This window comes from Mixophyes fleayi, chromosome 7 (genome assembly GCF_038048845.1).
Source record: "Mixophyes fleayi isolate aMixFle1 chromosome 7, aMixFle1.hap1, whole genome shotgun sequence".
NCBI classification, from domain to species: Eukaryota; Metazoa; Chordata; class Amphibia; order Anura; family Limnodynastidae; genus Mixophyes; species Mixophyes fleayi.
In genome coordinates, this window is record NC_134408.1 from 21,403,377 (window position 1) to 21,429,233 (window position 25,857).

The 25,857-nt window shown below is 38.0% G+C and overlaps 1 protein-coding gene across 1 annotated transcript; it reads left to right on the plus strand.

The window, feature by feature from the left end:
* The first annotated feature begins 162 nt into the window (after positions 1 to 162).
* Positions 163 to 25,857, plus strand: LOC142098641 (mesothelin-like). Its single transcript, XM_075181472.1, has 22 exons — positions 163 to 324; positions 1,243 to 1,331; positions 2,306 to 2,424; positions 3,214 to 3,338; positions 4,170 to 4,302; positions 7,170 to 7,385; positions 7,472 to 7,639; positions 9,229 to 9,366; positions 9,496 to 9,545; positions 11,407 to 11,527; positions 11,621 to 11,706; positions 13,322 to 13,445; positions 13,597 to 13,778; positions 15,737 to 15,827; positions 15,944 to 16,064; positions 20,730 to 20,914; positions 21,029 to 21,184; positions 21,710 to 21,849; positions 22,715 to 22,851; positions 22,986 to 23,080; positions 23,945 to 24,134; positions 25,011 to 25,857. The coding sequence occupies exons 1-22, from the start codon at positions 215 to 217 to the stop codon at positions 25,106 to 25,108; spliced, it is 2,874 nt and encodes a 957-aa protein (XP_075037573.1). The 5' UTR covers positions 163 to 214; the 3' UTR covers positions 25,109 to 25,857.

The window sequence follows — 25,857 nt, forward strand, 5'->3', positions numbered from 1 at the left end:
TTGAGAGAGAAAATTACAATTCAAAAATACAACTAAATTTTAAATGTTTTGATACCACAATCTGCTGCTTCCCATGTAATAACACATGAATATTAGACATCATTTGTATTCTTATGGTTTATAATCTCCCGTGCAGGTGAATGTGTCCGCTACTGTCTTCAGTGTCGTGTGGTCAACCTTTGTGTCAAATTCCGGGTCACTCAACAGCTCCGAAATGGATCAGTGGTTTAATATCCGATTCAATGACTCTATAAAACTGATAACGCTGGAGGAGTTGAATGCCACAGGGATCATGGATGCAAGCTGCCTCTTCTATGGAAGCCTGTAAGATTCCTTTAGTACTATCTATAATTACATGAATTAGGTTCACAGCTTCTTCATAATCCATAGCTGCCAACAGCTAAAGACGCTCCTACTAAGAAGATGTATATATAAATATCATGCAGTGTGGCAGTCGGAGGGTGCAAGTGTTGTTCTTCTTCTTTCGTGAATTTTGTATATTTTTCCTAGGACGTAAAATCCTCATATTTGTATATGTTGCTAAAAGAAATCATCAAATTTCCAAAAATAGCAATAGAAGTCGAAGCATTGCAAAACCATTAAAATGGATCAGCTAAGGACTTGAAGGGGTTAATTACTTGTTAGTCCCATATATTGTGATTGGACATCTCAGGGAAGTGACGGGTAAAGGGACTGTGCGTCATTTCTGTGTCTAGTCCTAATTTTACACTTACTTTCCTCTCCTGTGTTCCAAGAGCAGGGGCAGTTTATAAGCAAAAGCGGGCGGGACACAAAATAATCTTGTGCCCCCATATTCTGCTCAACTAAAAATAAAACCTTTTCATTAATTTTAAATATTGTAAATTATTAACAAAAAAGTAAATCCATATAATTGACTAAAATAATATTAAACTATCAAACACAGTTGTTACAATATACAGCTTGCACTGAAACCCGGAGAAATCCATTTCCAGGGCTAGCATTGGACAGTGGGGGCCCAGGGCAGATGGTTTCTTAGACTTAGTCTAAAAACCAGCCCAGCCACCTATCCACATGTAGGGCCTGATTCATTAAGGAAGTTAGGCAAGAAATTTCTTGCTCAAGTTTCAAGGACAAAACCATGTTAAAATGCAAATTAGTTTTCTATTTTGCACATAAGTTAAATAATGTCTGGTTTTTCATGTAGCTGGTGAGTCAGATAACTTTATTATATGACCCTGTTCTCACATTCTTACACTGCAGAGTAAAAGCTTTATCCATACATTATCAAGACTACAGTGACAGCATGCGTCAAGATATCTACAGTGTCTTCAAGAAATACCTTCAGACAGGTGAGCATATAATCTGGTCACACATGGTAAGAACCTGACAGTCAGCCCAAGTACCAAATGATAAAATCAAAGTCCATATTTGGCCATAGACACCAGTTGCCAACTGGATGAGAGTCAGTCCTTCAGAGAGCCAGTCGTTCAGAGACCAAGTCATTTAGAGAACCAGTCATTCAGAGTCAGTCATTCAGAGAACTATTCATTTAGAGAGTCAGTCATTCAGAGAGTCAGTCATTTAGAGAAACAGTCATTTAGAAAGCCAGTCATTCAGTGAGTCAGTCATTCAGACCTGTTAGTGCACTCGGAGGATGCCTGCACACATTAAGCCAATGAAGGTCATCTTCTGGCCATTTATCAACATGTCTGATAATTATCTGATTAATTTACATAATTATTGGGCATGGGATTCGTTTTGGGGGCCACAAATGCTGCGAAATTAGCCCAATTGTCCAATATTTCAGCAGATATCACAGTGTATGTGGAAAATATATACTGTAATCTGTACCCAGCTCATGCTATGGAATTCTATACTCTCTGCCAATGTCCGGCTTATCAATACAATATGTACTTTCTATATCTGGTTCTTACATGCAACTGTTTTTTTAGGGATAAAGTGTGACAGCAGAACTGTGGTATAGATTGATTACACTGTGTCAACGTACTATATGCAGGAAGCTTAGATTTTATAAATTAACCCTTAAATTAACCTTTATTATTGCTGTCCCTATTTACATCTAACTATCTTAACATACTTATAAAAGTGTTTATTATTTATGTATATGTTATTATTGATTTTTGTGAATTATTTATTTGCACATTCGGAAATTATATATTTATGTTGTTACATATTTTCCTCTTATTTAAAGTTATTCTTATCTGTATATGTATAATTTGACTCTACTACTACTCTCCACCACTTTTTACTAATCTTAGCTAGACCCATGTGGATAAATAACTTTTTGTATTTAATTTGGTAGGCCCTACACCCAGATGCTACACAGCTGGTAACGATTCTTGGATTGTTTACTACTTGCAACGTTATCTGACCTATTGCAGCGCTACAGATCTGGAATCTTTTTCAAGCAATGAAACACTGGTAACTTCATCTTTTATTGTACCAGTAAAATATACAAAAAGCTTCTACTGATTTTAATTAACAGGGAAAGAAAGTTTGAGGCCCCAGCGCCAGTCATTATTACGTCACTGTACCAAAGTGGTGTGCTGTTGGGCACAGGTGGCAGGGATGGCATTTGGGGAATATTCAAAATTGGGCCCTTTTTTTCTTATTTTACAGTGATAATATTGGGGTGGGGTGGGGCAGAATAGAGCAACACCAGCAAGAGGGTGGGGGTTAACTTGTAAAGTGGAAATATTCTTTAATGAAACACACAGATGAGAATTAAAAATGACTCGTCTGCACACAGAGTTTATGGCTCTGCTATTACAATGGCTGTTTCCATATGCATCATTGATCCAGGATTAGTATTTAAATCTCTGAATTTGATGTCATCACATATAACTCAGTCAGAAAGCCCACCTATAACTACTAAACAGGCCCTTCTGGTGCTTCCGCCTTCACAAAGAGGGGAAACCGAGCAGCCCTGAACCCACCTACATATTAGGGTCCCATTGGGGCCCCTTGGTCCAGATAAAGTTGCTTTCACTGCTACCTTCTGTTATAAAAAGTCTGTTCCTGAGTTACCTGATGGTGTCAGAAATGTTACTCAAAACCGGCAGCTGGAAGAGCCATAACACTACTCAGGTGCATCAACATTTACCTGTAAAAGACGCAAATCAACACTTTCATCATTAGAAAAAAATAGGTTATGCTACTTTATGACAAATTGATTTAGCTATTGAATTTGTTTCATTTTGTTCTGAACAGCTTCAGCAATTTTCAGTGGACCCCACAACTTTGGCCATGGTAGCTACGTTGGATCTTACAGAAGACCTGAAGATTTACTATGCACAGTTACTAGCCACAGAGAAACCCAACTTTCCTTTACAAGGGTATGTATCTTCCCTACACTTACACCTATGCTCTACGCTGCAAGCAATAGTTTCCAGGACCGACTAAAGACTCAGCTTGTATTTACTAACTTATAATATACATTAAGGGACACATTAATCCATAGATTAGCCTGTATGGAGTTGAGAGCTCTCAGCAGAATATTTCATTTTTTATTTTGCAGTTCATGAAACTTTTCACCTTTAAGGGGTTTGTCTACTGTTGGACAGCCTTTAATGCCAAAGATAACCCCTTGTACATAAAATGAGTAACCCCCCCCCCCCTCTCCATCTATCTGGACCCCACTCCCACCCAGGAGCTGTAGGTGCTGGTGGACTGTCTATCAATAGTTCCCAATAAATCTCTATGTAATGACTTCCATAGAATTCTATTGTAGAGCTAAGGACAGCATGCAATGCACTCATCCCTATAGGGAATATGAGAAGCTTTAGGTAACAGGGAACTGCAGACGAAGGGGAGCTCTTCACAAAGCATTCACAAAATACTGGAAAAAAAACAACTGCAGTGATAGTCAGACCATCGGATATTCTGAAATAAAGAGTCATTACCATGGAATAAAAACAATTATGCTGCAATTTAGAAAACGCAACGTAGGAGTGCCATTCAGTGTTTTAGGTGCCCTTTAAACCATGGCGCTCTAGATGACCATCTAGTTTTGTCTAATGATAGTGCCAGGCCTAGCCTGAGGCCTAAAGTCAGGTGTTGGCTAGGAAAGCGATATATAATATAAACTATGCTATTTTTTTGATATGATAAATAGCTGTGTCCTATTACATATGAATTTATAAAACTGTTGTTTTAAACCTCCGCAGCATTCCTGAAAATATTCTCTGCTATGCTATTGGTGAGCTAAACATCGGTGTCACAAATGTGAGTCAGACCAATACGATACTGGGTCTCCTGAAAAAATGTAACATTTCAAACGGCACCAATCTGGGGACAGAGGTAAGTTATTGTTAAACACACTCACTTTTATTCACCCACTGTTTGTGAATGATACTACAATGTATGATTGACAATACACAGAACAAGAGAAAGAGGAATATATTTTGTCTTTAGCTTTTTTTCATTTTACTCTCTACCTTCAATTAGCATAATCTAGAGGGAGGGTCATCATACAATTGGAAACCTCAAAGAAATGTGGCAAATACATCTCCAAGGACAATAAACATTTCAGCCAGCTATTACATATGAATTTCACATATGGTTTCCAAGGGTGGGACCTCACATTTCTGTTCCTGGGGAGGGGTCTTATTATCCTCTACATGAAATAGGTTAGGCCACATATGCACCAAAACACATCACAGAAACAAAAAGCATCATTTCAAATTGACTCTAGAACATTTACTGGAATTTAGTGAAAACACATTTTGGAAACTTTGATTCATTGCTATATTTTTGGGATTCATCACAGCATAATAATGAAGTTATATCACCACACATTTTAAGACTAGTACTAGTACTAGATACATGAATATACAATATTATTTCAAAATAAAGTCCATTCTCCAGGCTGTCGTCAATGTGAAATTAAAGTGTGAATGGTGGAATATAGGAAATTGAGAGAGATTCTTAAGTGTACTCATCTCCTACACGTAATGCAGGCAGACATTTTGTGAGTTAAACCACAAGATCGGTATGCGGATGCAGCCAGTCAATAAACTAGGTACTGACATCACTGAGACGAAGCGCTTCAGAGATCTCATAATCACTGCCTCTATAGTGTGTAGGGATCAAGTAAAATTTATAGTCACCTATATGAAAACATTAGATAGGAGCTATTTTTCTTTTCACTGTTTGTTACATGTAATGTGTTGTGCAGGTGGTAAAGGGTTAATCAAAACAAAACCACCTAGTCAGTCCTCAAAATGATTTAAATGCCCCCAAATTATACCCTGCATTACCTATTAACCACCCAGTACTGCCACCACTAACATTTTGTTCCAAAGTCTTTGAGTAAATTACTCCCTGACATATCTTATAAATCACCAACTTAAATTAATCAGAGTTTAGGTAAACCAGACAATTCCCTGTATTTAATTATGTAGTATTTATAAACAAGCAAGCTTAAATAGTACATGCCTTTAAGAACACACAGGCAGAAAATTATTGAATGGGGTTTAATATGACAAAGAAAGTCACAATGCTTAAGGTATAAAAAGGTAATAATAAATGACATACAGTATATTATTGTAAACCAGTCTTAACAATAAACAGAACACTTATGTATTATCATGTACTCTGTGAAGGTGTAAAACAGAACAAATCTTCAGTAGCGGATTGATCCCTTTACAGCCCACACTTTAAAACCATTTTAGTCCTCAACCTACCTGCCAGAAAGAAGCTTATGCTTATGCATTTTACAAATCTGCTTTAGGGATTTGTATTCACACATTCATTTAGTAGCAAATCTTTAGAAATGAAATATCTTTTCACCAGAACATCGTAGAAATATAAAGATCAGTCTAATAAATCCATCATGGTTTTCTGCACAACTACGTATAAGACATCATTATCAAATATAAATGGTTTGGGAAGAACTAACAAATAAGTAGAGAAGTGCTTGGTTGTGGTGGAATATTATTAATTCTCATATTTATTAAGAGTAAAACAATTTATAAAAAAAAAAATATATATATATATATATATATATATACACACATAATAATATAATAAAATGTATATTCCCTGATTGTGGCAAATTCAATACTTTGCTGGTTATAATTGATTAATAACCCTTATATGTGCAAATACAAATGGCCACAGGAACTCCAGACATAATTTATACAAATTCTGCAACGATTGCTGTTCAAAGAATCAGGACAATAAAGTCCGCTAGTAGATTGTGTGGTTAGAATACATTGTCCAAAAACAATTCCACATAAGGCAATCCAAAAATATTCCAAATGTCAATGAGACTGTTCAATCAGTATTTAGATAACTGTGTACAGCTAGTATTTAGGATAAAGGAATCCCATTAATTAGAAAAATATGTCCATCAAATTAGGCAACAATTTGAAGCCAAGAAAAATTCCATTGTAAGTAGATGTAATCAATGTCATACTTTGATTCGAATGGTGCACTCCAAACGTTATAAAGTCCACAAAGGCATTGGAAAGGCCAAAAAAAATCAATTTTGCTGTTAGTATACGAGGAAATGGGCATTTCAGTCAGTTGTCACTAATATCACCTGATGCGTTTTCTCTGGCAGAAACATTATCTGCTATACGTTGTAGAAATAGTTGGCGAAGTAATTTATCATATTTTACCTGTTAGCGTCTAATTATCTGTTTTTTGTGCGTCATGGAAAGATATGTTATTTCACTATGTTGCCTAGCAGGCTAATAGTTATAGTTGACTTATTTGATGGATCTTATTCCCCTGACACAGTGCTTTCAGCCTTTGTCCTTTTGGAAGGCACCACATCTGGAGAGTGCCATTAAAAATAGATGCCATGCTTATCTTATCTTATCTGTAGTTTCTGTACTGAATCCTAGGCCTCTGCAATATTTGCACTACCCATCTATCTGACACAGCCACTGTATATGACATCAGACCCTTGGTGTGCACATTCATGATAAAACAACTGCTATCATTTTTATTCATTTAGAAATGCATGTTTTTTTTATTAATTCCTGACTGTTCCATAATCATGTCAGTGCGCAACACTTCTTATATTATATATTTTTTTCTTATAGTAGTTTTAGGTATTTATTACAACGCATAAAAAACAGACATAAAGGTTGTAGTTCACAGAAGACTTACATTTTTATAGCACCTTATTTCCCCACTACATAATATTTGTTTTGCAGGTGCTCTCCGGCCTTCTCTCCTCTGTGACTAACATAACATCAGATTTTATCACATCCCTCGGATCTCTGGCCGCTGGATTGCCCACTTCCACAATAATGCAAAACACAAGCGGGAGCGTTTTGGTGCAGAGTCTGGGCAGTCTGTCTGCCATTGATGGCTGGAGTGTCGCACAGGCATCCGTCATTGTTACAAAAATGAAGCAAAGTGGTTTCAAGGTAACACTGACAGATATGTTTGTAGACAGTATATAAAGGAGACATAGGAAATCTCTGGATTAACATAACGTTTCAAATTCTTGTAGATTACCATGGCGAATTTGGAGAGCCTAGGCAGCCTGATTATTGGTGTACAATCTTCTGAAATGAACAAGCTGACAGCACAAAACATTCTGGCCCTGGCTGCTAACAACAACTTCAGCACTTACATGGTCAAAGCCCCAGTTGTACTGAAGCAGAGGTTTGTCCAGAAGGTAAATGTCTACAGCATGCCTGTAATACTGGCAAATTGGTCCTCTATTAAAACTCACTATGCAATTCAGAAAATACTTATGCATATATTACATATAAATGGGGTAGACATCATGGTGCAGATTTCATATCATGTTAACCCCATTTACTTCTATGGAAAAGTGTGATGACTGATGCTAACTAGGAGGTAAATGAGCTCATATTGGGATGATGATGATGATGATGATGATGATGATGATGAAAAAACTGCTTCAACTGTACTTTGTTGAACAGTATTAGGGAAAACATTCAATTTGCACTTATTTCTTAATCAACATAAAAGGTGGTACAGTTGCTATTCAAGTCTATGACCAGTTTTAAAGTGTCCCCATTGCCTACACACAGAGGAGGTGACAATATTGTGGGCTCAATCAATATTCAGCCAACCAATTCACTAGGAACTGGTGACATCACTGAGGTATGGGCCATGTTGTTCACCACAATAGGATCTGCTTTGTATAGTACCCACTAGATTGGATTTTGCATTGTATACTGGTCATCAGATGCCACTCAACATTGTACATTACCCATTAAATGGGGCTGTATTCAGTACTAATCTGCAGGGCTGCATAGTTTACTGGTCATACAGGACTCTGTTGTATTAAATCATAGCTCTTTAACATAAGAATTTTTCATAAGCTTTACTGAATATGTAGAACTATAACCATGATCTGACAAGCCAGACCACACGCACTTCATCTCTCTACTTCCGGAAGCACTCCACGGTCCATCCAGAGGAACTGTATTCCCCCCCCCAATAATAAATATGGGCTATTTTTTCCTGTCTTGTCAGTGTAGGTCATGCTTCTGTGTTCTATCTGTATGCATTCCACCACTTACGTTTTTTTAATGTTTTTTTTTATAAATAACAAGGTAGAGTCAGTGTAAATCCTATTTTCATTTAATTTTATGTATGTAAGAATTATATCTATTTTCCAATTCCCTCCCTGAAAGCAACTGTTTGTTTCTGCTGATAATATGCATAATATGCTGGTCATGATATGCTGGGTGTAAGGTAAGTAATGTAATCATGGTGTAGCAGGAAGACCCTAATTGCCAGAAGAGGGACTTGCCAATCACAATAAATATATATAAAACGTCCATCCCTTTTAAACCATACCCTTGATCTTCTATGGTCAGAATAAATATGGCCTAGCAGGTAAGGGTACTGCTTTGTTGGAGGATCGTGCCATGGTCAAGCCCCACTCACTATGTTCCCATGGTGCCTGACTCAATATTCACACTTTTAACACTAGTATAACCTTGATACTCTTTTAAGCATTACTTCATATTATTTCTTTAAAGGGATAATACACCTCTATTGCCCGTGTTGTTTTTGACAGCTATTAGAAAATAAGAAGGGCATTTACTGTCATAGATGATGGCATATGATTGCTTATAAGCTGATCACAATCCTATTAAGGTATTCTAAACTGCATGAGTAATTGCATTTGTGACTTGTTTTATTTTACACGTTGCACCTTATAGTATTTCCATGAAAACCTCCACTCATTGCTGTTGTTCACATATAATTTCCCTATGTGCTTGTTAGGTTATTCTGGCCAGCGCAGGTACGAACATCTTCCAGACTGTACCAGCCAATCTGGCCAGTGAGATCCCTGCATCATATTTACTAACACCCAGTCTTAACATCAATGCAATCACCAACATGACATGGACCACCAGCCAGGTACTTCACGCTAATGAAAAACGTTGTGATCTGAATGTATTTTGCTGAAAGCTGGAAGTTAGTTCTAATTATAAATATTAATTCTAAATTATATATATTCATTATCATTTTGATGTTGTACTTTCTCAGGCTCAAGTATTTTTCAAGAAAGGGATCAGCACACTTACAAACTACTCAATGTAAGTAATCCATATATATCTATATATTTGTTACTGGTTTGTTAACGGTGTGCTTACATATTCACGTGGGGCAACAGTAAATGTAGGATTCTGGGGGCAATTATGATAGGGATTTTTATTTTTGTTTATTTTTTAAGCAAATCAGCCTATGTCTTCTCCTTGCACATACATTCTAGTTTTATGAACTCACCAAATGTCACCATACATCCTCTTCTGCAGGTCCAGCCAGGAATGCACAGCACCTCCACACATTTCTCCTTTTCTTCACATCCTAAAATACATCTTCATTTATGTCTCTAATTAATCACAAAAGTGACTGTCTTTATTACATTTGTCACTATCCTACATTGGAATGTTGTTACCACGTTAGTAGAAATGCGCCCAAAAAAGTGCTTTACTGTATAAAATGTGCCTGGAAGATTCCAAAGGCATCACATTAAAATTATGGGGGGCGGGGGGTGGCCTGATCTTCACCACCTCTGTGGATGTCATACCTCCCAACATTTGTCTCTCCAACAGTGGGATAGCCATCATGGCTTCTCGATGGGGGCATGGTCATGTACTCTGGGGCATGCCTAGAACTTTTGACATGCTATGCTGCCCCGAACAACACTCTCCTCCAAACACCATTTGCGGCACAGAGCCCTCAAATCAGGACTGTGCCGCCTAAATCTGGACAGTTGCGGGGTATGGGGTTTGTAAAAAAGTCCTTTTACAGGAGGAGAAAAAGGCTCTGTGACAATCCCCCATCCCCCCGCTAAACTGAGAACATCCTAATAAATGTACTTTCTTTACAACTCTTAAATCTCATCTGAATATCTCAACCCACAAAAGAGAATCTCTTTTGTATGTGGTCACAATACAAGGCGGACAAATGCACCTAGCCCGCATTTAGTTAGGACAGCAATAAGAAGTAGATCAAAGGACCACACCAAAACACAAGCACAGGAAAAATGAAAAAGTACTAGTATGAACTCAAAGACAGGCATAAATTGTCTCCAATATAAATGTATTTTGTATGTTTTTAAAAAGCCTGGAAAACATATTGATGTGAACCAGACCTACAAAAGGCTTGTTGTACAACAATAGACAGGAAGTCTGCTGTGCGTATGAAAATATCTCCCCCAATGATCACACATTTATCTTACATATCTTCCTATTCAGATGAGCCATAGCCTGTGTTTTAGGTTTAGTGAGACCTATAAAGTTTAAGAGAAACCTGGGTTAAATGTTATTGCTTTGTTCTAAAGATAACGAGAATCATACGACTAACACAGTTACAAAATATAGGGGCACTCTTATTAAAGGGTGAAAAGGCCTATAGCCCAAATATCGAGGGGTTACCTCTGCAGACAATATGATGCTCCAAGCATTGCAGCAGTACATGTACCACATACTTACCAACTTTTCTTTCTCTCGTCTGGGATCTCCTGGGGAGGAGGTAAATTGCGAGTATGAAGGGAGAGGGGTGCTGCAAAGTGTGTTATTTTAGACCTGCAATACAATCGTGTGATTTTGCCATGGGGGCAGGACCAAAATGACACGATTAAACGCTAATTGCGTCATGGAGGTCCCCATCCTGCGTACTTCACTAGAAAGTAGACAGGATGCAGGGGAAGGGCCTGTCCTCCCGGGAGTCGGCGAGACCTCTGGTCTTTCAGTTCAGTTGAAGTTGTAAGTTAATGCTTACCGCTCCGGGACAGTATCATCAGGGCGGCTGAGCAATGATTTTGTTGATAGATAGTGCTTATAAGTGTTTTATCACCACAATAAGTGGTGATAAATAAAATCACACTTATCTCCACATATTGATAAATGTGAGCCATAGCCAGTTACCAATTAACATTTCTTTCTCTCCTAGGCTTTCTACCTATACCCTACAAGGGTTTACGTGTGGAGCTGCAAATACCCTAAGCAACAGTCAGTATCAGAATCTCATTAAATCCATGAATGGAAAGTCAGTGACATTAGGTAGTAGCCAGGTAAGTGACTCCACAGACCGAAGCATCTAATTTTTACAATGTATACAATGTAACAATACATTTATGTTTACTGTCCACTATATTTTCCTGTAGCTAAGCTGCATAGCCAGGCATCTCACAAAAGGCGGAGCACCAAATGATTTCACCAGCTATCCCAGTAATGTTTTGCTCTACTTCAGGTAATTCTCCTACAATTGATAGCATAGACTGCAACTAATACTCCTACAATTGGTAGCATAGACTGTAACTAATACTCCTACAATTGGTAGCATAGACTGCAACTATTGGGCTTGATATAATCATTTACCAACATTGAAGATCATGAGATGTATTCTCAATAGTTTCGGCAGATTGTGACACCACTTGACACTGCTTGACTAAAAAAAGGTGAAGCTCACCACAATATATTTATACCCCATTTCCAATTGATATTAAAATAATTTACTAATTTTTTATATTTTTCTGCTGCTTCATGTCTGAAATACAGCACTTACAAATAGTGTTAGAATGCATTTGAAAAGGAAAATGTGCAAAAAAAAAAAAAAAAAGAACAGCATGTAAAAATAAATAAATAGTATTTTGTGGTTAAACAGTAAAATGAATTGGACACTCGACTTTCATTGGGATTTTCAGCCTCTTGAATGTAGATATAGTTCATGGGAGAAAACAACAAGTCACCTTCACTGGCACCCGGAATCACTTACTTCGGGGTGGTGTGTGTAGCTGTTGCGGCGCCTCTTTGCTGGTGGCTGTGGCTGGTCCCTCCTACTTACTTTGGATCAGGACTGCAGGGTAGCAGGCATTGCAAAATCTAAGGACGCTAGGTTCAACACAAGACAACCAGGGTGCGGGGGGAGGTAGAGGTCTTATTTGTAGGTCAGAGGATTTCAGCAGGTACAGGGGTCTTGCAGGAATAGAGCAGAATCTTTAGGACAAGTAGAATTTATTCCTCAAGAGGACTACTCTTTAAATGGAGGTTGATGTCCTTTTCATACAGCTTTATTACGCACATGTTGGCAAGATGTAATCCAGACCCTGTCCCTTTAACAAGTCCAGGTTGATCTCTCCTCCATTTAGCAATCAGACCTTTAACATTGCACCTCCGGCCACGCTATTCACGCACCACCAGGAGGAGAGGGGCTCAGCCCTTCCACTGGAGCCACTGTCTGTACTTGGAGATTTATCTTTAAATTTCTAAAGGTTTAAAGACAGTTGGAACATATTCCGAAATATTTGAAGGTACAAAACACAGTTAACAAAGAAATACAAATTAATTTGGATATGACACTGTCCCTAGCACATGCAGCCTGATCTACACTAACATGTTCAAATGACTTGACAGGTGTCTGCCTCCCACATGATCAGCACACCCATCTCCGGCTGCTGCGACCATCGTTGTGATCAGGGGAGGGCTGGCAAATTTCAGCCCGGGGGGGCAAGGCTCGACTCAGCAGCCTATTTTAAAGAAAAAAAATGCAGATGGCCCTGTGCCCCCCAGCCCAGCCTGCCCCTGGTTGTGATGGGGCAACAGGCTGCTCTATCCCCACACACTTCCAAAATCATCACATGCCAGATGATGGAGAGTTAGAGATTGAACAAAATACGCTCAGACCCTAGTCAAGAACACCTAAAGTAAATCTTCTACAAGATGGAGAACTCAGATTTCATGTCAAGTATACATCTGCATATTGGTTTGCTGAGTTGACTCAATATAGTCAGTAAGGGAGCACTAATCCAGAATGGTAATATATATATTATATCCTCAGATTTAACTACATTTTTATTTCTTTACAGACCTTACACCGATTCATCTACCTGTAGGAACTTTTTCAATCTTGTAGCAAAGGCGAACATTGACTTGTTACCTCAGGGATCTCCACAGAGGAATTTACTACTCACAAGCGCAATAACCTGTCTGGTAAGACTTTATATTTCAGAATGTGGGGTGTTTTAGTGTTACAAATTTGAAATTAGATGATGTTTCACAAAAGTAGACAAAGTAAGTGAGATAAGTCACATGTGACATAAATTATAATGTGTGTAATACTAATTTATGTGTTTATTCTCAGAAAATCAATACTGCAGCAATTACCAAAGCAAACCTGCAGGCGTTGGGCAGTCTTGCTTGTGCCCTGACAAATGCAGAAATTATCAGTGCAGACCCCTACGTATTACAAGCTCTTCAAACCTGCTCCTCCTTCACTGATGCGCAGAAGTCAGCTATTGTCGTGAAGCTGAAAGCCACATATGGGTATGTAAAACCATAAAACAATGAGAAACTCATTACAATTAGTATGGGGCTGCCTTTCACAGAGGTACAGAGTTCTATAGATAGTGTGTGACTTCTGCTTTTGGAATAGTCTTTCTGCATTGTGGGATGTATGTACCATGGCAAATGCAGAGGAAAGAGTAGCGTATTTCCAATATTTCTTCCAAATATGTCTCCGGATTGCGGCATTGTACTGCTGTTCACGGGGGCAGGGCTGGAGAATTAGTCTAGTGGAGCCAGTGTGTTCTGCTGCCCCCTCCTCTTTTCTCTGAACTGAAATCCTTCAACATTGCTGAGGTGGTGGAGATCAGCTTGTCTCCAATTCTGGGCTATAACAGTTTGAGTGGCAGCAATTTGGATCAGCTCTACGCTCAACCTCCCTCATAATCATCTTCTCACAAATATAAAACAGTTAAACAACTGTGAAGAGGAGTCATCATACCAAGGACACCAATGTTCTTTCGGAGATCTACTGAAAACCATCTCAGTTCACCTGCTGGATCCATAGAGTTCAACTGTCATTGACATTGCCATTTTGTTTACTCCTTTGGCGATAGCTACAGATTCTTTCCAACTTCTGCCACCATGGGGAACAAGTGTCCTGGCTCTGTGTCCAGCAGTTAGCATGCTGCCAAATAAATATACTACACAAACAGCTACTCTGAACTGGCAGATAACCACATGAGTGCTCATTTTATTTGTTCACTTACCAATTTATTTAGTTTTAACCAGGAAGTTTTATTTATTGTAGAAGAACAGTAGGGATTAAGATATATATAATGCATAAAACATGACTGTAGAAATCTCAGTGGAACATGTTTACAAATTGAACCAAATCTTTAGTAATATATATATATATTTGCTTTTGTAATAAAATAGACAATTCAAACTTTCCAAGCACAATTTTTGTTTGAGAAAAAAAAAAAAAGGAAAAGAAAAAAAAAACACCTCTATCCATCAAGTCATGGCAGGGAGATGCATTCCAAGATGTAGTGAGAGGCATATTAGTGAAAAGGAGAGGAGAGGCTACTAGTCTAAAGCATACTGTGCATGTCCCTATAAATTGCTATACAGAACGAACAGGAGGGCAGAGACAGGTGATTCTACATTAAAGTAGGCAGAGGGTTTCCTAATACATTTTGGATTACAGGCAAGCAAGGGAGAATGTAGGGTAATAACTATTCCAGGAAATTACCAAATCAACTTCCAACATACACTTATTGCTAGCTCTGTTGGTCCTTATCTGCGAAATAGTTTTCCTAGTTAGTTAATTAGTTATTTACCAATTAAAGCCATCAAATTTGGGGAGGAAATCTTTGCGACAGGTAATAAAGTTACTGAAGGTGTTTGTAATACAGAGTTTTCCTAGGACATTGTATATCTTCATCTTTCAGAAAGCCAATGAGGCACAGCTTACGGTCCATTGCATTTGGGGTTCCAGTAACATACGATACAAATACCATTGCTTGTCTCCAAAAATAATTTACAACAAATTGACTTGCATGGATGAGCACTCAGGGTCTGTGGTCCTTCAGCTGCCCCAAAGGCAAGGCATGTTGGGATTTGTAGTTTCACAACAGATAAGAGGGCTTTAGGGGTATATTTACTAAACTACCTGTTTAAAAAAGTGGAGATGTTGCCTATAGCAACCAGATTCTAGTTATCATTTATTTAGTATTCTACAAAATTACAGCTAGAATCTGATTGCTTGCTATAGGCAACATCTCCACTTTTTCAAACAGGCAGTTTAGTAAATATACCTCTTACTCTGCACAAAACTGGTCTAAAATGCAATGATACATCACTTCCTTTTTACATATGTTTAACCCTTTAGAAGGTTCAACTAGAAAAGTTTTTGTGGTTTGAAGTTTTTATTTTTAATACAATTTACACAGGGCACACATTGGCATCATCTCTGACAGTATTTTTTTTTTCCTTAGCAATCCTTCTCAGTGGACAGTCTCAACAATGAAACAGATCGGAAACCTTGCAAGCACTATTGATGGTGCTACTCTTGTGCAGATTTCCACGGTAATAACAATATAAGATGTTCCACTACTTTGCTGCAGGTGTTTTGCATGTCAGATAGCCTTGTATTAATGTAATAAGTATTGCAGATTTAATTGTGACCTGTTAATTTATTGCAGAGTGTAAAGAGAATGTTCTTCCCAGGATTCTTGACTGTAATTAAAACCAGTTTCAAGACTACATTCTCCTATACCATGAGTCAACTTAAGGTTTCATTCAGGAGGGTCGCTCGTGCCGCACGTGAGTTTTTTTTGTATTAACTATAAATCTAAGAAGTAAATTGCAACAAGGGGATATGAGAGGTCAGTGAAAGAGACAGAAAAACATTAATAGGGTAGATGTTTTCAGAAGATCTTTCCAGTATACAATATCCCCCATTTATTCTACTACTATATGGGTAAGTATCATTTTATAGAGAGAATGAAAACCTTTGGATATTATCCTGATAGCTGTGATAGCAGTTATCAGGGCCGTATTAACCTGAGATCTAACTGGGCTAGAGCCCAGGGGCCTCAGGCATCTGGGGGGCCCTTAAAAGTGCTTGGGTTTTTTGTTTTTTTTTCTTTAGAGCTGCTCAGCTGTAGCACAGCCGGCGGTAGTATTAATCAGGCCGGGGGTGCCCCGCCACCGACTGTCAATTGGTCACGGAGAATTGCAGGCAGCAAATGTTATGCTGTTAGCTGCCTGCTGCCCCTGTAGTCCTTCCGAGGTGCACATTAATCTCCTTACTGAGGAGATCTTGTGAGAGTAAGTCTATGAGTCATAGTCTCACTCTCACGAGATCTCCTCAGTAAGGAGATTACTGCGCACCGCGGAAACACTACAAGGAGTGGAAAAATGTCTGCAGCCAGGACGGATCAATCAGGAATAGGAAGTAAGCGGGGGGTGGGGGCCTCACAGTACCCTTAGCCCGGGGGCCTCCATTCTCTTAATCCGGCCCTGGCAGTCATTGACAGACTTGGGCAATGGTGGAATAATAATTAAATTTATTGAATAATTCAACCCTTAATGTCTTTCATTCCTGGTTTTATGACACCTGTAGTCAAATTGGTCATTGTAATGTAATCACTACCATTCAGACTTATACTGGCTATTTCTAACCATATTTGCTGACCATTGGACAGTATATGCGCCCTTTACAAAATAGAAAATCTGTCCCAGTGGAGTTGGAATTGGTCATTCATAGGAGTAAATCTGGATGGTCAATAACTTTAAAAAACGAGTGTTATGGTCAACAGCCAACCCCACACTGGACTGAAGGGTCAGAGTGACCAGATGCCAAGTTATGTGCAATTTGGCCACCCTTATGTACAGCCTAATTACTTACAGATCCAGCCATTTGGTGAGTAACTGGATTGCAGAGTATGTTGTCAAACTCACACTAATCAATACTGTTGTTGCTAAAACATAAATAAAAGTGACATAGGGGGCCTGATTCACCTGCGAAAGAAACCTGTACGCAAGTTGCGGTTTTGAAGCAAGCAGGGAACTTGAGTGTAGGTGTTTCCACTTGAATCTGGGTGTAAGTACGCTCTGCCTAAACAGTAGTTGTCTTATGTGCATGCATATGTGCAATATAAAGTCCCATCAGAAAGCATGCAAAAAACAAATTCTAAAAGAATTTACCAACTCATAATACTGTAATTATTAATATAAATTTGTGCTTTGTTAAAAAAAAAAAAAAAAAACGTAATTTTTACATTAATACATAAATCAGGATGCTGTTAATGCGTGCTGTACATACAATATTTATAGCTTCTCTTACCTACATACACATGTTCTTCGCTACCTAGGGGCACGCATACCTGTAGTTTTTAATACAAAGTCATCACATTTATCACTATCAGTCGGCACTTACACCTGCCCTGTGGCTGGTGAAAATGATACAGCTAAAAAACACATACTGAAGAGAAAGTCAGAACTTGAATTGGATGCAACTGTATGGGCACTCGGCATACCCATACTGTACATTGTCTATGTTCATCCATCCCTTCCCTCACCCTGTTCTGCCCCTCAAGTGGTAGTAAGTGTCATATGTGTTCAAACATGAATTACATGCAATTGCGTTAATTGGCATAAAGTCCATTTCGGAGCATTCAAAGAGCTATTTCACGCCAGATACGGCACGCAAGGGGACTTGCGTTCGAAGGTGAATCAGGCCCAGAGTTGCAGGTGTAATTTGGTCTTTTACAAAGGCAACTTTGTGTCTTATATTTGTACGGTGTACATGTAATGGAAATCTGTAATCAATAACAAGTCAGTAATCAAGTACAAAAACACTATGTAGGGCATCATGAATCCACAGATATTTTGTAAATATACATAGATATAGTATACACACTAAGTAAATGCTAGGCTTGTTGCTAGAAACCAGAGTCAGACAATATTTTGGGAGTAAGTGCCATAAATGACGAAGACAGCGCCAAAAACTTTACAAATCTAAATATATAAATAATTTTACAATAGAAAAACGTATAATTAGGCTATTTAAAATGCTAACAATCTTAAAGGGTATAAGAACCCCTGATTTACTAATACAACTATGAAAAACTGTACCAAAACATACATATTATATCGGGTTCCCATAATATAGCACTGCGACCACCTAATTAGGACTGTACTTTCCAAGTAGGCCAAGAACAGCACAGAAAGAGCTTCATGTTTTTTATTAATGTTTTTTTATTTACTAGTTGATTAGTCCCATCAACTGGATTATTCAATTAACAATAACATGATTAATTCAAACAATATGTTCCTTTGTATTTGTCTAATGTAAATATTAGGGACAACTGTATAAAATATTCTTGTTATAGGACTTTACTTAGCTTCTGCTTGCAAAGCTCACCATTCAGTAGAGTTGCCAATGTTTCTCTTACATTCACCATAACCCCTTTATCTTCTACCAGAAGCCTCCAGTCGATCTTATTAAATTGCAATAGTCCAGTTATGATAAAATAGCTTAGATGCAGGGTCAGGCTGGCATGGGGGGCATCTGCCCCCCCGGGCCGGTCCCATAGTGGGTTACCTTGGGCTGGGTCACCTGCAGTTTTTTTTCCTTTAAAATTTTCTTAATAGACTGTCGAGTCGAGTCTTGCACCCCGGGCTAAAATTTGTCAGCCATCCCCTGCTTAGATGCATGGTCTTATGGCACCGGATACGTGCTACATCATTCTGATGATGGGGGTGTAGCTACATTTAGAAAGGACCGTAAATGTGACAAATGGATGGCAGACGCAAACCCCTGAGTTTGCTCATTGCCCATACAGATAAAAAAAATCTAAAACCTGTGTTCACAAAAGTGACTTTAGCAAAAAAATGCATTTGTTAACGTTGTTTTTTTTTTTTTTTACAAATGTCTGAAGCAACTATTTACAAAATAGAAAAAAACATTCTTGAAAAGTGGGCTTCTTAATAAAAAATAATTATAGAATGCCTGGCAGTGCTTACACCAAGCTTATGTGTGGGATAATGGGATGTTAAATGTACAAAATGCAATGTATGTAAATAGACCTTACAGTGGTTAATTATTTTCTTTCTGGAGTTTGAACATTCTAGGTTTCAGCAGCTCCTGAGTTAACAATATACTTTAGGAAGAAAAATTAGAACACAAATAACCTTTTCCTTATCAAAATGTTTGAGTCCGATTTAAATGGTAAAATATATATTTCACATGAGTCCGAATAGTCCAGATTTTGGTAGTACAATTTTCAGACCCCAAAAGAGCTGAGGCCTATTAGGAAGAGGGTGTAGTTAGTGGGTGGTTGGATTGGGCAGGGTTTATTTTTATTTGTTAATAAATTCTTACATAACTATAGCAAAGAAACTCATAAATGAATGATAAGCATATCTGTAACAATGTTATTATGATCATTTCTATAAATAATTAGACCACTTTTGTAAATTCAGATGTTTACTTTGCATGAATTTGGGTATAAGTCTAGCATAGCAGAAAAAGTGTAACTGTGTCAACAAAGTTCATCCTGCTATCACATTCGGATGAACCCCTTAATGAACTTAAGTTTACTTATAAAACTTAATGTTAACTTAATATCACTTATATTAAACTTAAGCTTAAACTCACTTTATTCTCCAAAAGTGCTGCTCCATTAAGCCTAATTTAAGTAATTGTGAAAGTGAAGGGACACTGGGACTGTCTACATTGCATGTGGCATGTTTGTATGTGTGAAGGTTTTTATTACCTAAAAATGTGCTTCCCAACAGACGGGAAGGCACCTGATTAAAAGGACAAGGTTTGGTTTTCACCATCTCTGAGCACACAGAGAAGTCAACAATCTCAGTAGCTCATTTAAATGATCTCATCCGCTTGGATTTAAAATTAGATGCATTCGTCCATTCCCAACATAGCAAGGCACACCCCAAAGGGCTCGAAATATCCTATCGGCATACGCAACTTTTTTGTACACACCCCCACACACTTTTATCCAGTAAACCCATGCATATACCCTTAAAATTGGGTGCATTTGCGCAATAGTAGAATGATAACATTATCAATGCGGGTTTGCACTTTTGGACAATGGTGAACAACCCTTACACTGTATGTAGCATATTATCACTACACATAATATTCACCTCCATCAACTGTGATGGCATACTATGAAATAGTACTATAACCCCTGAACGTCCCTCTTTTATGGAAAAGGTCCTTCTTGGACCCAAATCATCTTGTTTATTTTTCCTTAACAACCACTTATTTATATCTACTCTTCAAATGGTCTCAAGCAGTGTCTCCACTTCCTAAATTCAATGTCAGAGAAACAAAGTTGCAAGTCAGTTTTTCAGTTTTGCAGCTTCCTTGTCAGTGTAAGGACAAGAATCATCATGGAAGCCTTGTTGTTATATGTGAATTGGCAAATACTCACTGTGTGGTTTTGTGTCCCCATATAGCCGATTGTGATGAGCTCACCACAGACATGATTGCTAAGCAGAGGGAGTACATCGTTGCCACCTATACTGCCGCACAACTGGACGCTTGTCTAAGCAACATCACTTTACTAGACAACCTGGCTAACCTTGGACCTTTAGCATTTGCTGATGACCAGCTTATGGTGCTCAAAAATAAACTGGACACGGTAAAACTATATCCGTTACCTCTGAACCTTGTATTTATTTATTTCATCAAATATATATAGGAGTATAGAGCGCTTTTAACTGTGTTTTGTGAAATTGTATGTGTCTTCCCACAGATCTTTCCTAATGGTGTAGGAGAGGAATATCTCATCCAGATAGGCAACATTGCCAGAATTTATAGTGCAGAGAAAATCCATCAGTGGAACATTACATCAGTGGACACGCTGGGAACCTTGCTAGGCAGCGCAACCTGGCAAAATAATGATTCCAATGTGAGTCTCTAATATATCCTCTCGCAGTGTATAAGTTGTAATCGTAATTACCATGCCTAGGACGTCTCAGAGGTTAATCCTGAGATGCAGAAGTTTTAGGTTCATCTCAGGGTCTCTGGTCTGTATGATAAAATCTCAGGGTCATAGAACCCCAAAGCTGGACACACAAGTTGCATTGACAGCTGGTCGTTCTACCTGATCCTCAAGATGCCAAATCTGTATCCAATTTGGCCACTCCTTGGGCTTCATTGGTGCAATTTTCCAATGACTGCAAACACATAGTGATTCCGGTATGCCGGCAGACAAAATCTTTTAAAACAATACTTTATTTTCAATAGTAAAAAAAACAGCTACTTTTTATGTAAGTCGACTTAATAATATTTTATAGAAATATAAGTCCATAAAAGTAATTTAACTTAACAAAACGTTTAATTTTACTTCAAAAATGTTACATTTATTTCTCTATTTTTCTAAAAAGAAAACCATCACCACACTGCTCTAACACTCTGGTTCTGATGCTTTCAGATAAATGCAATGGTAGCACAATATCTTCAAGTAGGTTACCCAAATGCCACCATAGATGGGACAACACTGACAGTCCTGGCTCCTTACATATGTGGCCTAAATGAGACCCTAATTCAAACAATTACTTCTGATGACCTCACGTAAGTAAATGTTGATCTATTAATGTTACTGAATTATTGTTTACATGGAAACATTAAACTGTTAATGCAATAAAAGTGTGCACAGCACAGCGCAAATGCTCGTTTTGTGACATCATGCAGCTACTTTAGCACAAGTGCGCTTATTTTTATGAGCAAGTGAATATATTTATGGGCCATGATGGTAATCTCCGTAGACAGCATTTCAATTTCCTTTCAATGTGCCCTTTCATTTCAGTGGGGTTCTGTGGAAAGGTCATTGAAATTAATGGACCCATCTGTTATAATGCTTGTAAATACAAAAACATTTTAGTTTTTTTTACCTCACTTGTATTGAAGTTATCCTGAGTGTCAGAAACCAGTGAAACATTTTTGAGGTTTTCCACATCAATTTACTAAATTAATGTTTCATAAATTCACCCGCTCTATACTTGTCACTGAAAAATAGGTGATTTCAGTGGTTTGCTATATATGCTGATTGTGCTTGGGATATTTGCAAAACTGGCGATATATTAGCCCTGAAGTACCAAAATGATTAGACTATGTGGAAATAGGTTCCTATAACTAGGTTTACCTACCACCCAAAAAGAAGTATAGGATGCATGCCTAAATAAACTTCAGGTTACATGAGGCCCCAGTTTTTTGAAGATTATAGATGTCCTATCATAGTTATTACAGTAAGCTAGCAAGCAGGCTAGCCCTGAAGGGGTAGATAGTAGCAATCCCGCAGCTGATGGCTATCGGCATAAAGATAACTCGGACAGCTCCACCAGTTATTAGTTATACTCTACTTACAGTATATTGTTCAATTAGATTGAATTGATGGTACTTATAGGAACCCAGTGCATTAAAAATAATGTTATTTTAGAAAGTCTACCAATCCGCTGGATACATCCATGTGCACTCAGAGCAAGAAGAACCTTCTGTTTAGCAAGATGAAGATGGCCTACTTATCATCTGAGAACTCTTCCAATGCCTACTTCCAGATTATGAAGACCGTCATAGGTAAGATGCTATCCAGGGTTTCATTTCCCTTGTTGGCCAGCTAGACACATGCCTAAGGGCATACAACATTGATTCAGTTTTATAAGGAAAAATGTATGCCAGGCTAAATATTTATTCCACTATTTCTCCTGCAGGTGGCGCAAGGGCTGCAGATCTTATCCAGTTTGCCACCGGTTCCCAAGAAATGGATCTCAGTCTCTTTACATCACTGAATCCGAATGAAGTCAAGGTAAACATATAGGCCCTTTTTAAGATGGCCTGTCCCTGTACAGTGGAGGCAGCAATCTTTGTGCTCTGAATCAATATTCATGAGAATGCAGTTTATCAATACCCAATGAACCAGTGATGTCACTTTATGCCTCATACCTCAATGATGTCACTACTTCCTAGTGAATTGATTGGCTGAATATTGGTTCAGCTCACAAAATTGATACCTCTACTTTTGAATATGTACAGACACAGAAACCGGAAGTGTCTCTCTGCACGCATGCTGTCTTCTATACCTGGGGTGGCCAGATTTCCACATTTAATCCAGGAAATTGATTTCATATGATGCTGGTGAAGCCTGGTCATCGTGTCAAAGCATCCTGTATTAAAGATGAGGCCAGGCTGCCCTATCTATACCCAATTCATTTTTTGTCCATGCCTGTTGTAGGCAACAATCTTTCGCATTTGTCAAAGGTGAAAAAGACAGGTTCATACATGAACAGAGCTCCATTACGAATGGTGCCCTGGGAAATCAGCTGATATGAGCTACAAGATCATTTACAAGAATACATGAGCGCTTTTGAAGCATTTTCTCCAGATGCTCCATCATTTGCTCAACACTTCAAAAGCACTTAAAATCAGTGTGCACCTTTTTTCCCCCCAAAAAACTCTGCATTACAGTTGAAATATGGGAATATGCAGATATTGCTAACCTGAGAACAATTACTGCAGGCACTGATATGGCTAAAACTCACGTTGATAGGGTAATGTACATGTTATAAAGACACAAATAACTATGTATTACAGAAGCAAAATGTGATGCATTTTTTGTTCACAAATGCAATATATACAATTTGCTCATCTCTCTCTTGTAATTCTCATATAGCAATTAAATGCACAAAACATTAAGGACCTGCTTGGAGATAATGTCCTCGATATCAACACAGTTCTCAGCAGTGAAGTGCTTCAAGCCTGGGTGTCAGCAAGCAAACAAACTGAGATCAACAAACTGGGTCTCAACGTTACGACAGGAGCACTGGAGCCAATTCCAGTAGGATTCATCGTTATTAATCCAGGTAATTAGTATACTGAGAAAATATCTATTTTACTGAAATCAGTATCTTTACAACGAAAAAAATGAGAAATATATTTAACTTTTTTTTAACCTAATGATCATGAATGTGCCTATAATGAGGCAAACTGGGACAGCAGGTTTACGAGGACACGTGGTACCAAACACATTTTTAAAACTACATCCTTGGTATAAAAAGCAAACCTTGTACATGTTACTGTCTATAGCAATGATTTTGTGAAACTTTTTTTACCACATTTTTAATATCTAGAAAAAGTCATATTTTGTCAAGATACTAAAAATAGCCCATTTTTATAAATGAAAAATTCCATCTTAATCTCATATTTAGGTAAAAATGTCATCTTTCCTTATTATCACAGTCCTTATTGCTGTCTCATATACTGTCATTTGAAAGCCCCTGATTTATTTGCCTACATAAAAATAAATATTTATTAAGGTACACCTGTAGCATACATACAGTGGGCGGAACCAATGACAAATCGGCTGCTTCCACTGTGTGTGAATGGTATCGGTGTATTTCAAAAGAAAATAAAATTAGCAATCTGTTTTAATCATTCTCATAAATATTTGCTCAACTAACAAAACACCCCTCCCCCATGCACTGTATGTGGACAACAGACACACTTTAAATAATGGTGGCTTTCAAATTATAAGGGGTCCAATAAAATAAAAATCGGTGCACTTCCTAGTATTCTGAGCTCTGCAGCGTGGACTCTGTATAAATTAAACTAAAAGTGTTGTGAGCCCTTGTTTAAACATTCTAGCTGGTGAATACCTATGGTTGAGGCAAATAATCACTGCATTACAAGGTTGTGATCCTTTTTACATTATATTGATGATGTCTTTTTTTCTCTTACAGTAACTCAAACATCTGGAGCGGCTTCTCATCGTATTCTCTCTCTCCTCTTATCTTGCACATTGGCTGTTGTATTTTATATGAACAACCGCTTTTTGTAACCAGCTACATTTTACACACCCTATCCATGCTGTCTATTAGGGCTGGTGATCTTTAATAGACTATCTATGGAGGGTATGCGGATATGCAGTATTTAACTTCTCTTTGCCTGGCGCACAATTAAATATAACATATTAATTAACTTTTCTATACTACCTCAATAGCCTATAGTCTACAGAGATCCACAAACCCAGTCAATGATTCGCTCCGCAATTCATCATACACACCACGGTGACCGAGACAATGTAAGTCTATGACGGAACTGTTGGGTACGAGTGGAATGTGGCAGCTGAATGAACTATTAAAATGAACTATTCAACGTGTAATATTCCTCGCTCATGCCCAAACTCAAAACCTGTAATATACAATTACTATCATAGAAACCACAGTGTGGGCACTGCAATAAAGTCAAATAGACTATGATCAAATGTTGGATCCGTAAATAGAGAGGACACTAGTCAGGACTCATTTTAATGGGAGGATAATTAGAGAGGGTAAGTTGGGACTTTGAGTTCAGCAGCTGTAGAGACACATGCTGTTGTGTACACTAGGTATACGATCATAATGTACTTATCCCAGAAAGCAATTTGCAAATGCTGCTATGATAACGTAACTACACAAACATTTAAACAAACTATTCTACTTCAATCTCTGCAGAAAAGTCCATTTTTATTTTATTTGATAAAAGATTACTGAGTTAGACTATATCTCTGTGTAATGTGATATGTGTTATCTGTGCATACATTTTGAA